Genomic DNA, 12,643 nt, shown 5'->3' on the forward strand with positions numbered 1-12,643 from the left:
CTACTCAAGGTGTGGATGGCGTGCTGTGGATGACGTGGCGTCGGATCCCTTTCACGTTTTGTACTTTGTGAAGCGCATATCAACAGGAAACCGGTCTCTATGTCATCCTTTTCACACCACTTAGATGTTTAATCAAATAGGTTAGAAGTGAATTCAAAAGCACATCATTGTCACCATGAGGGAGGCCTTCAATTTCCTTGCAATTAAATCAATTAAATCACTTCAGCTGTAGCATTCACACAGCGTTTTACTGAAGCAACACTCCAGTGCTAAATGGATTGATGCACAGAAGAGCTGGCTCGTGCGTTCCCCCGGTCTTTATCATCCATATCCACAGAATGACCAGCCAGGCAAGTTTCCATGGAGACAGAAGTGGAGGTAATGTTCTGTTGTCAGCTCGTATTTATTGCAAAGCTTTATTGTTTGGGGAATTTTTCCCTCGGTGGTCAGCGCAGGTGTATTTTTGATTACAGACGAGACTTATGGCCACGGCTCATCTGAAGATTCACTTAAGTCCTTTTTTATTGAATTACATGTAAAATAGTTGAAAGCTATACAAAGTGAATGGGTTGTGTGCGTGCGTGCGTGCGTGCGCGTGTGTGTGTGTGACAGAGAGAGAGATGGGGAAACGAGAGCTTCAGTTTCTGCTGTGGGTTGTGATCTCTCTCTTGTGGCAGGAGTGTGTTACTACATGAAATGCAGCTTTACACAAACTGTTCAAGCACTGCCAACGCTTTTTATTCATCAGAAGTTAAGTGCGAATCATTGTGTAGGAATAAGCTGACTGGCTTTAAAATCTTCCGTAAGACAAGTGAACACACCAGGCAGCTCATCACACAGAAAGCTAGAGACAGACCGGTCCTTACAGCCTTTTAGTGGATGGAATCAAATGCATTTATTCATTAATCAAAGTGCAAAGACGGATGTGAGGAATGAAGTGACTTGCTGTCTTAGCCACTCGCACAACAATGCGAGTTTATAACTCGTGGTTGTCAATACAGTATGACATCACCTTTGTAACCTTATATTTTGGATGACATCACTCTGCTGGTTTGATGGCATCACTTTGAAGTTGATTATATCACCATTGTTTATATAAGTAGCTGTAGAGAGCAGTAGACAGCTGTAAACAACATTGGAAGCAGCCCAGTCATACATGTGGAGGAGTTAATCTTTAATCTATCCATTATATCCAAGGATGAACAGGATCCATGAGATGAGGACATCTGACTGCTCAATAACAAACGTAAAGCTTATCAATAACTATCAATATTCTGTTTTTCATTAGCATTTTAACGGTTTGTGAATGGGGAAGCGCATATGTCAGCACGGATGAACTACAATACTACATTTCCCAGCTGCCACCGCGGCTTCTACAGATTCAAACTGTCGCCGTCGTCACACTCTCGCGATATGTGCGCTTTGACCCTGCCCTATGTCTCGCGCACTCGCAGCTCCATCGCTCAGTATATAAAGCAGGACAACGACGGACGGAGGACGGCTGGGGAGTCGCAGCCCGGGATTGTAAATAAGACCGCAGAAACTGTGTTTTATTTACAAAAGTGATGCCGGCTGTTTTAAACATTCGTTCCCAGCTGTTTTAACCTGTTTTTGGTTATTTTTGGCTCTATTTCTCGCCCCTTTTTTCGTGTGGTTCTTACACTACGCGTATAATGGCGAGCTCGGCTAACTCGAACCCAGTGGTAAGGCTCAATCTCTAAGGATTGTCAGTGGGGGAAATGGGGGTAAAGTTAAAGCAAAGCTGTCGAGTTGGATTTATTTAGCACAATAGACGATTCTCTTTTTTTGCACTACACTGCTTTATCAAATAAAAAAATCAAAATATGCTCATTCAATCGGCCATCTTAATCAGTTTTCGAAACTAGAGGGATCTTAGAGATGAACACCTGGTCAGGATGAGCGATCACAGCAGCTGAAAATGGCTCCAATTCAGAAAATAACTAGTATTTGTAGTTTTGTTAAAGTTAGATGTTGGTAGGGTTTATAGGTTCTATGGAGTTGTGTCAGGATCTTCCACGACTTTTGTCTAGTTGGTGGGAATGTTGCTCTCATTGACTTTTGGAGTTGATGTAAGAAGAGCTAACTTGATTTTTAGGATTAATTTAAATTTCTTTACGATTATTTAAAATACCAAAGTTGGATTCATTGTGTGTGGGGGACAAATGAGTCGTGTCGGGGAGAGACAGCAACGTAAGTAACATCGTTTTATTTCGTATATTTACAAATACAGATGTACGCAAAGCACCTTCTCATCTCCCACTGCGGAAGAATTAATCAGATATCTGGCCGATTAAAGCCTCCATTAGCCGAACAACCGCACACGTTCAGTCCGCCGCCGCCGCCTCATCATTGTCCACCATTCCACGACCGAGCAGGCACGGCAGCTGTCCCAAACCCCCACATTCACCCATCTCATGGCGGCCACACGGCTCCCCGGCGGCCCGGCCACGACGCTTAGCGCAAACCGAACACTAATAACTCGCAAAACGGAGGAAAAATCCACCTCACTTCGCCCTAAAACACTCTACGTTCCGTGGTTGTCGGACGCGCCGTTCGCCGCTCCGTAAAATGGCTTCCACGTCTCCCCTCCGTGTGCTTAGTGGCCCTCCTCCTTTGCGCCGCTCGGTTTTATACCGCCATATTGGCTCTCTAATATAGACTGCCCGGGATGGGAAGGTGCTACTCGACGCTACGTCACCGGCTCTACATATAAACACCAGATTGAGCTTTAAATAGTGGAGGAGCAGACGGGCCGGGGGGAGGACGGAGGGAGGGAGGGAGGGAGGCAGGCAGCCGGAGACCGAGGGCCGTGCTGCGGACACCGGGCGGGGGCAGGAGATTCGATGCAGCGGCGAGGAGACCCGCGTTGCTCGGCTTCGCGTCGCTCCGGTGTCGCCTGCGGTAGAAATGACAGCAGCCGCGTTCCGCCATAGACGAGGGCAGAATAACAAGCCGAGGCCGTGTGGTTACACTGCATGAAGCATTACAGGGCGGAACCCGACATGTTTACAGCTCATATAGGTCACACAAGGCCATAATATTATCTTTTATGCTATTTAACTGGTTTTAACCACAGATATATTGGCAAACTTCACTTGGCTCTCTTCCACTGTTGCACATTTCAGTCTCCCCCACATTGAATCTATGTTGTTTATGATGTGTGTAACATGAATGCTTTGTTGTGCGACTTCTTCCCTGTAGCCTAAACTATACAAGACTGTGATTGAGGATGTGATCAACGATGTGAGGGAGCTGTTCCTGGACGAGGGCGTGGATGAGCAGGTCCTCCTGGAGCTGAAGACGGTGAGTGTCCCTTCCTCACATTGTCTCCTGGACATTAAACGCCTGTGTGTGTGTGTGTGTTGAGGAATGCCTGTTTGGCCTTATCGTCTCTATGAAGGTGTTACAATATAAGATAACGGTCTTAAGTGTTTATTCTGTTGATACCTAAGCAGAAGAACCAGTATACCTCCTTAGAGATTAGGAACAGCGGGAAGTGTTGACAACGATTCCCAACAATGACGACAGCACAGGAGGCAGAAATACAAGTTTTCCTTTCCACCTTGTCCCTCATTGGCTGCTGCCTGTTGAAGTTTGTCTGATCAATACGGCCCCTGAGCAAGAGCAGAACAAGTTTGAACTTTTGCTCGCCTTAAGCTCCGTGGCAGAGACTGAAAGTGGCTCAGTGGCGTTCACCTGCAGCGCTCCCCTGCCTCTCAGGAACACCAGGAGCTGCATCCTTGTGTTGAAAATCACTCACTTCTCTTCTTCACAGACCCTCTTGTTGTTCCTTCACAGCCCTGCTCCGTGTTACAGCCTTAGATTCCTCTCCTGGCTCGTGTTGCACGCCGTCCTGTTCTTTCACTTCATTCAACATTGATTCTTTTGACTAAACCACAGCAGAATAACCCGTGTGTAACCTCCGTCTCTGCTCCTTTAGCTGTGGGAGAACAAGCTGATGCAGTCCAAGGCTGTGGAGGGCTTCCACACCGAGGAGCAGGCGGCTCTGCAAGCGGCGGCGCAGCAGCAGCAGCAGCAACAGCAGCAGCAGGCCCAGGTCCACCATGTCCAGCAGGTCTCCCATCCCACACAGCCCCAGCAAGTCATCCCGCAGCAGCAAGGTGAGTCTGCAGGGGTGTGTGTGTGTGTGTGTGTGTGTGTGTGTGTGTGTGTGTGTGTGTGTGTGTGTGTGTGTGTGTGTGTGTGTGTGTGTGTGTGTGTGTGTGTGTGTGTGTGTGTGTGTGTGTGTGTGTGTGTGTGAGGGTTCATCTCAGGTATGCTGTGGGAAATGATTGAATTCCACATTAGGCAGAAATTCTTTAGAAAGTAATGAGTAGCTTTATATATGGCTTTGAATAACTCTTAAATAATTAAAGTAGCAGATAAAACTCCTTCACCAAACGTGTGGGATGTTTATAGATTCTGTATCACCGGTTGATCTTTTGTTTTCCCTCCGTAGCGCCGCAGCAGCAAGTCATTGTTCAGGATTCTAAGATCCTGCAGCACATGAGTGCCACAGGGATGGTGAGTCACACACATACACACACACACACACACACACACACACACACACACTTCACCTCCTTTAAATCACATTATATCGCCTCGCTTCATCTGGTTTACCCACCGGGCCCTGGTGCCGCTGCACTCCAGGCAGAATGGCGATTGGCCCGATGTCAGGGCGCTGCTGATCAGGGCGCTGCATGCAAACACACACACACACACACACACACACACACACACACACACACACACACACACACACACACACACAGGGGAAAGCGAACTGCCTGCTCAGCATAACGGCTCCTGGTGATGCTGGGGTGGGAACGTTTCTGATCAGACACATGACCCCAAAGTCCAAGGCCCTAGAAATGTCGGCACACCAGCAGAATCTTAACCACGCCTCAGAACGCAGAGCTCCCAGACTAGTTTCCTCTCAGCGCGTCGTTTCACCGTCTAAAGAGAAGCGAGTCAGATAAAGATGTGCGTGCGATCAAAGATGGAGCAGCAGCAGCAGCAGCAGGAGGAGGAGGAGGAGGAGGAGGAGGAGGAGGAGATGCAGAGCGGCAGGAGGCCCCCTGGGGAGTAGCTCAGCGAGGTCCATAGGCTCTGGATGAGATCACAGCAGCTCATCTCTCACACGCTCCCTCGCCGCGTCCCACGCACACGTCCACGCCGCACGCACCGTTCTCCTCTCATCCGCCGCTCTCCTGCAAGGCCGCGTCTACCTTCCTTTTGCACTTCCTCTGTTCAACCGCGAGCCTTTGTTGTTCTTTTCCATCTCAACCCCAGCAAACGGGCCGGATCACTGCTGAGACACACACACACACACACATACACACACACACACACACACACACACACACTCACACTCATATCAGCTTCATCTGCTTTCATTACCTAAGCTCTTAAGCTCTTTACTGCTTGATCTGAAATAAGGTTCTCTGTAATCATCCAAGTCTGGAGTTATGATGAAAGTTGTAAATATGGCTGTGGTTGATCTTCTCTGAACCCTCACAGCTGATTCCTTCAAACTTCCATTTCAGGCCGGAGTCAGATGCATTATTTTGTCATGAATTAATAATTGCGCATGTGTGTGTGAGCCAGGAAGCCGGCCCCTCAGCCTCTCCTCACCCTGTGTGTGTGTGTGTGTGTGTGTGTGTGTGTGTGTGTGTGTGTGTTCTCCTCTCCTCCTCTAGAGTGCAGCAGCCACCGCAGCAACCCTGGCTCTGCCCACAGGGGTCACCCCATACCAGCAGCTCTTCGCCAGCTCAGGTACACACAACAGATCTCACAACACGCCACACACTCCACACACACTCCTCCTCAGCTGGACGGCTCTTTACTCAGAAAGCTTTTAGTCTTGAACCTTCTCTGCTCTCCTCTGCAGTCCCAGGTCAGATCCTGCAGGTGGTCCGGGGGCCAAACGGGGCTCAGTACTTCATCCAGCAGCCTCAGCAGCAGATCCTCCTGCAGCAGCAGATGCAGCCGGGCGGTGTGCAGGCTCCGGTCATACAGCAGGTGAGCTCCTCCTTACTCCTCCTTCACTCCTCCATGGTGTCATAGTGTCTTTGTGTTATTGTGCCGGTGTGAGGCTCAGATGTTAACTCCTCCTTCCTCCTCCCTCCTCCTCCTCCTGTGTGCTCAGGTCCTGGCTCCTCTCCAGGGAGGCCTCCCCCAGCAGGCAGGAGTCATCATCCAGCCGCAGCAGATCGTTCTAGCGTCAGGAAACAAGATCCAGGGCAACACACCGGTCAGAACCCGTCTGTCCCCTTAAAGCTGATCTATGACTTCACCTGAAGTTTACAAGTCAACTTTAAATCTCTGCTGTCTTTTTAACCATATTTCACTCTTTGTTGAGAACGCCTGACCCCCCGACCCCCCGCACCCCGCGACCCCCTCAGAGACGCTCAGTCCTCACTAGTGAACCTTCCGTCCTGCCTAATGTAGCATCGCCCTGACGTCCCTGCTCTCCTCTCTCCAGGTGATGCAGGCAACCATGGCGCAGCAGGCCGGCCAGGCGACGGCTCAGGTCCAGCAGGTCCAGCAAGTCCAGCAAGTCCAGCAGGTCCAGCAGGTCCAGCAAGTCCAGCAGGTCCAGCAGGTCCAGCAGGTCCAGCAGGTCCAGCAGGTCCAGGGCATGGCTGCTCCTCAGGCGGCCCAAGCCCAGCAGCAGCAGCAGCAGCAGCAGCAACAGCAGCAGCAGCCGCCCATGATGCTGCAGGTGGACGGAACCGGGGACACGTCCTCAGAGGAGGACGAGGATGAGGAGGAGGAGTACGATGAAGACGAGGAGGAGGAGAAGGACAAGGACGGGGGAGAGGACGGACAGGTGGAGGAGGTGAGGACGCGTGTACGTACGTGATGTGGATGAAGGAGCTCAGATTTGTGCGCTGATCCCTTTGTGTGTCCATCAGGAGCCTCTGAACAGTGAAGACGACGTGAGCGACGAAGAGGACCAGGAGCTGTTTGACACGGAGAATGTAGTGGTGTGCCAGTATGACAAGGTGAGGAAGGCCTCACACACACACACACACACACACACACACACACACACACACACACACACACACACACACACACACACACACACACACACACACACACACACCCCGAGCTGTCTCCCCCTGCCCCCACGGCTCTCACTTCCTCTCCTTGCTCTCTCCTTCCTCTCTCACTTCCTCTCCTTGCTCTCCTTGCTCTCTCCTTCCTCTCTCACTTCCTCTCCTTGCTCTCTCACTTCCTCTCCTTCCTCTCTCACTTCCTCTCCTTCCTCTCTCTCACTTCCTCTCCTCCTCTCACTTCCTCTCCTTCCTCTCTCTCACTTCCTCTCCTCCTCTCACTTCCTCTCCTTCCTCTCTCACTTCCTCTCCTTGCTCTCTCACTTCCTCTCCTTCCTCTCTCACTTCCTCTCCTTCCTCTCTCTCACTTCCTCTCCTCCTCTCACTTCCTCTCCTTCCTCTCTCTCACTTCCTCTCCTCCTCTCACTTCCTCTCCTTCCTCTCTCACTTCCTCTCCTTGCTCCCCTGCAGATCCACAGAAGTAAGAACAAATGGAAATTCCACCTAAAGGACGGCATCATGAATCTAAACGGGAGGGATTACGTCTTCTCCAAAGCCACCGGGGACGCCGAGTGGTGAAGGAAGAAGAAGAGAGGGAGGGAGAGAGAGGAAATAGACAAAAAGGAAACAGGAGCAGGAACTCAAACTCCTTCTATCCAGTTAACAGACACTTCAATATCCTTCCATATCCTGTGACTGGATTCATTTCAGGAAAACTACTTCTTAAGAGAACTCTGACTGATCCTGACGGTCAAAGCCTGGATGTTGTCCGGGACGACCGGAGGAACTGCGGCGAGACGAGAAACCTCCCAGGGCGGGGGGGGGGAGCGCGGTTGAAGCGGCGATGTCGTCGGCGTCCCAAACGGAGCGTCCTTCCTCTTTTTTTCTTTCCTCTTCTTCGCCCCCAAACCTCCGCGCAAAATCATTTGCATTGAAATTCTCTGCATCTCACATCCGTACAGGTGAAGTGGACCAGAGTGAGCCGACCCACGGGGGCTCTGGGGGTCACTAGGAGCGTAACCCCGCCCCCTTCTCCCTTTTAGATCAAACACACACACCGTCATGATGCACTGGAGTCGGCTGCCTGGACGGACTCCTGTCTGTTCAGAGTCAGAGTCCTCTCTCAGTGCCACCAGTCCGGCTCTGCTGCCTTTAGTTTGGGCCACAATCTTACTTTTTATGTTTGGCTTCTACTTTTTGTTCCGGAGTCTTAATCGTCTCCGTTCATGTGTTTGATACTCCAGAGGAAGAAGAAGAGTGTTTTATGTAGTTTAATCGCCTCATGTTCAGTTTTTAACATTTTAAAATGTGTTTGAAGGATAAAAGCAAAAGAAGGCAACAAAAAAACTAAAAAATCCCATTAATTACAAAAAGCATCATAGTTGGGTTTCTTTCCCCCTTCAGCCGACGCTTCGGTCTGTCTTTAACACACACACACACACACACACACACACACACACACACACACACACACACACACACACACACACACACACACACACACACACACACACACACACACACACACACAGAAAAAGGAAAATGTGGATCCAGCCCTGGGGGGTTGTGTGTAGAAGTGTACAGATTGTTGGAGAGCTCGTCCTGTTGGTGTGTGTGTGTGATCCTGTTGCTCTTGATTTAGTTCTCTGCAGCCGTCGGAACATTTTTGCACTGTCAAGTTTATCAGTGTGTCGTGAATCAGTCAAAATAATCAATAGTCAGCGTGTTTGTCTGCCTGTGTGAGAGCGTGTGTGTGTGTGTGTGTCTGAGAGTGTACAGGCATGTGGTGAGTGTGTGTGTTGGCGTCTGGTTTTGTTTCTCTGAAAAGTTTTATCAGCCCGAGTTTCTTTCTCGTTGCACACCTGCATAATCTCCATGGCGACAGTAAAATACGAGATTGTAATGTTTTTTGGGCTTTTTTTTTCTGTGTAGAGACGGGGCGGCGTTCCTTTTTCTATTTATTCCTGAAAGTTCATGAAATGTTCTATTTTTGAAAGGTTGGAAAGCCAAACTGTGCTCTTAGATCTCATAAGTGTTCCTTTATTCTTTCCTTTCTGTCGGCCGGGCGAGGCTTCACACACGCGTGACGTTCCAAACCCCCCCCTCGTCAGCCTCGCCTCCTCATTTTATTCCTCACTTTTAAATGAAAATGTTTTCTATCAAAGCGAGGCCGGAGGGTTTCTCTGCAGTTTGTTTTTAAGCCCCTCCCCCTGCCCCTCTTTCAGCCATTTGAAATAAAGACGTTGTTACAGAAATCACGACGGCACCAAAGATGCACCGGTCCAGCTGGAAAGAGACAGAAGTGTCCAGATTTGTTGTCTATCAGTGATTACACAGCAGAATCTCTTTCCCAGTAAAGCTGTCAGAAGTCTGTCGCTCTAAAAAGGAAAATTGAACCCTTTGCCAAGTGGTTTCCCCATATTTCAACTTAAATCACCGTCTCTCCAGCGTTCAGTCACGATCCACAGATGTGAAGTCTTTCGAATCAGTCGAGTCCACGCTTGGTTGTTTTATGTTCTTATCGTTGCTTCTTCTTCTTCTTCTTCTTCTTCTTCTGTGTGCCTTTTTTTGGATTTCATTTCTGCGTTCACATAATAATAGGTGAGCTTTTTTGAAGAGGATGTCTATTAAAAATGTATTTTTTGGCATTTTACTTGTTCTGTTGTGTGTTCTACCTGCTGTTCAGATAATTGAGAAAATGTTCGTATCACTCATTTAATTTTCTAAATTAAAGTAAAGATTGGAAACTGAACCCGGAAGGCTGATTAATACTTTTGTCTTCTAAAGGTGATTTTGACTCTTGTCTGCTTTGGTTTCTTCGGCCCCAGCTTTCGCTACTGCTGAAAAAATGATGACAACCTTTTATCTTCATGTCCATAGTCTATTATTAACCCCTCCATCTGATCTGAGGAGCAGAATCAGCGTCAGTCCGTCTCTATTTCCACTTGCAAGCTGGATAATCCCAGCATTTGAAAAGGTTGTCGGGTTTTAACCGCATGGGCGTTCTCTTCTTCTTCTTCTCGCTCATTCCTACCCAAACTGATAGAATCCCTGCACATTTCCTGGCGGGTAATTACGTGATAAAGGTGTGGTGCTGTCTGGGATTAAAGGGCCAATCTCAAACTACAGGGAGATTTGAGCTCTTGATTGTAAACGGATTTGAGGCGGGCTGTCACTTCTCCCACACATCACGGCCTCACAAAGACTTATTCAGCCTTCAGTAGACCTCGGTGGAGGAAGAATGTGTCCCTGGCTGCTGCTGATGAAGTGGGCCCTCCTGCTACTCCCGGGCACTCGCGCTTTAAGAGTACGAACTGGCGAAGGAGACTCGTAATGAGACCCTGGAGATGTCTAACTTCGACTCTGAGCTTTCTCTGCTTACCAGCTAACCGACCCTGACTGCCAATCAGGATCGTGGCGGTGTGGAGTTCTTCTGCCCCGGTGGAATGCAGTAGCTACGCCGTCTGGCTGTGGCACGTAGACGCTCCCCTTTGGTCAATCTCAACGGACTCAAAAAAATATGATCTTGACGGCGTTCGGGACAAAGAGCCTCTATTCGTCTCTAATGTAGATTCCTCATTTGCTGCTTTTTCCTTCATTATCTTTTGCTTTTTACAGTAGACTGAATCTGATGCGGGGTGACGTACTGGGTAGCTTTGTCGGCGCACAGCAAGAGGTCGTGGGTTTGAATCCCACTCTGTGTGGAGTTTGGGTTCCTAATGACATCATTGGATCCTTATTCTACTGTATAGATTAGACTTGTTGGGTGAATGGGAACAATATAATATACAGATGAAGTGGAGCTGCTTCAAGAATCACAGAAACTAATTCTTCTCTCAGCGGCCTCGACTCTGCGTTTCACTCTAGCACTTGAGTTTTCTAAAAGGGAGATAAGGAACTTGAACTTCAAGAGCAAAGTCCTTGTCTGCTCGACTGTGGAACGACATAAGGAATGACGGCGTAAATGCAGCAATTTTCTGTTTCAGGGACGAGAGCTGGATGACTACTTGAAGGTTTTGACCTCCCTTGAGCGAGCAAGGCTACTCTGAGCCGCCTGGCAGACTTAAAAAAAAGAAAGGTCCCTGAACTCCTCTTCCTCCCTTTCTCTCTCAGTTTGCTCCTGTGATTTGTTTCCCACTGATATTCAAGTCCAGTAAACTTAGAGATGCATGGCCGGGTCCTGCCCTGCTTATTTGAGGAGTGGCTCAGCGCTGGGTTTATTTTGAAATAGCAGAGGAGGAATGATCAGGCGGGCCTGAGAACTAGTGAGGGGAAGTATGTCCAAATAAATCCAGTCCAAGTCTCAATCAAGTCTGTCCATCGGTTGGTCCAGAACTCTTTTTACACTTCTCTCTTAGTTTTCTCTGTACGTAAACTCTCAAAGTAAACTTAAGACTAAACTTCAGTAACATTTGACCCAGTTGGAGGTGGTGTGCAGGTGTGTGTGCGTCCACCAAATCTGCATGCAATGACGACCGACTTGATCAACGTGGACATTCAGACACTCAGGAAAACTAAACACGAACTGCAAATCCTCTGAAGTGGCAGGAAGGACATAGTGGAGCGGCTCTGTTTGCTTTGCATTTACAGGGTCTATACACTGAATATTTGATCAATGTATGATTGAAGGAGACGGACATAGAGCTGTGGAAAACACTGGGCTCCAGATGATTCTGAGTCTTGTTAGCCTGTGAGGAATGTTTTTCGTGTGAGTCAGTTGTGAAACAGCGAGCAGATGCCACTCTTGATTTTTTTCACCCCTAAGTCTAGAAATCCCTCCAATTTTGAGGTTTCAACCATTTCAAACACACTGATGCCTCCGAGAATGGATTAGGGTGATGTATCGTACAGTTGGGAATGTTCCTTTATATTTTCCAAACTGAATGTTAATGCGGCTGCGGTCTCGTATCTCCACAGAGGCTTTGCAAGCAAAATTAAAAAATGGTCTGAAATGATCCCTCTTTCCTGGAATGTTCCCCACTTCATCTCTATGTTTCCTTGAAAAAAAATGTCACCCAGCAGATGAAATGCTAACCAGATGTTAATCTGCCATTGGCAGAGCGTGTCCTTTAACTCCTAATAGCTCCGTATCACACAAGTTAAGGCAGCACAGCTCGCACGTGTCTCAGCTGTATTTGCTTTAAGCTCTCCCGGCAAAGGCAAAGCTATCTCCCCTGATTGTATAAGTCACTCGTTTCCGTAAGAGGGTGGAAAAATCTCACCATTATGCAAGAAAAACAACCATGACATTCCAAAGGAGAGCAGAGGCTTCAGCAGAATGTATTTGTGATTATCATACCTGTCTGTCATTTATAGACAATTGCTCATAATCGCAACGTATCTCGTGTTTGCTTTTGTAATCCGACCGCTTGCGCTCAGGAGACGAGGATCTGCCAACTGTGTTTGGTTGGATTATGCGCAGTAATTGGAAGCAACAGTATTTGGTAACACAAAACAAAACTGACAATAAACAGAAGCAGAAAAGGCAGAAGAATGTTTTATGAATCTATGAAAGTGATACATCAAATTTGGCGCAGGTATAAAGCACATAAACGTAC

At 48.3% G+C, this 12,643-nt stretch overlaps 1 protein-coding gene across 3 annotated transcripts; it reads left to right on the forward strand.

The window, feature by feature from the left end:
• The first annotated feature begins 1,471 nt into the window (after positions 1 to 1,471).
• On the forward strand, positions 1,472 to 8,580 carry gtf2a1 (general transcription factor IIA, 1). 3 transcript variants are annotated; one of them, XM_076137383.1, is made up of 10 exons: positions 1,472 to 1,703; positions 3,223 to 3,324; positions 3,962 to 4,142; positions 4,481 to 4,545; positions 5,724 to 5,799; positions 5,915 to 6,045; positions 6,173 to 6,277; positions 6,509 to 6,865; positions 6,942 to 7,031; positions 7,557 to 8,580. In XM_076137383.1, the coding sequence occupies exons 1-10, from the start codon at positions 1,674 to 1,676 to the stop codon at positions 7,662 to 7,664; spliced, it is 1,245 nt and encodes a 414-aa protein (XP_075993498.1). In that variant the 5' UTR covers positions 1,472 to 1,673; the 3' UTR covers positions 7,665 to 8,580. The 3 variants fall into 3 exon arrangements, with proteins under 3 accessions (XP_075993498.1, XP_075993499.1, XP_075993500.1); XM_076137384.1 differs by having other exon boundaries at positions 6,173 to 6,257; positions 6,507 to 6,865; XM_076137385.1 differs by lacking the exon at positions 1,472 to 1,703 and adding an exon at positions 2,805 to 3,042.
• Positions 8,581 to 12,643: the final 4,063 nt, after the last annotated feature.

The sequence above is a fragment of the Genypterus blacodes genome, unplaced genomic scaffold (genome assembly GCF_046128005.1).
Source record: "Genypterus blacodes isolate CSIRO-AG114 ecotype Tasmania unplaced genomic scaffold, CSIRO-AGI_Gbla_v1 ptg000308l_1, whole genome shotgun sequence".
Lineage (NCBI taxonomy): Eukaryota > Metazoa > Chordata > Actinopteri > Ophidiiformes > Ophidiidae > Genypterus > Genypterus blacodes.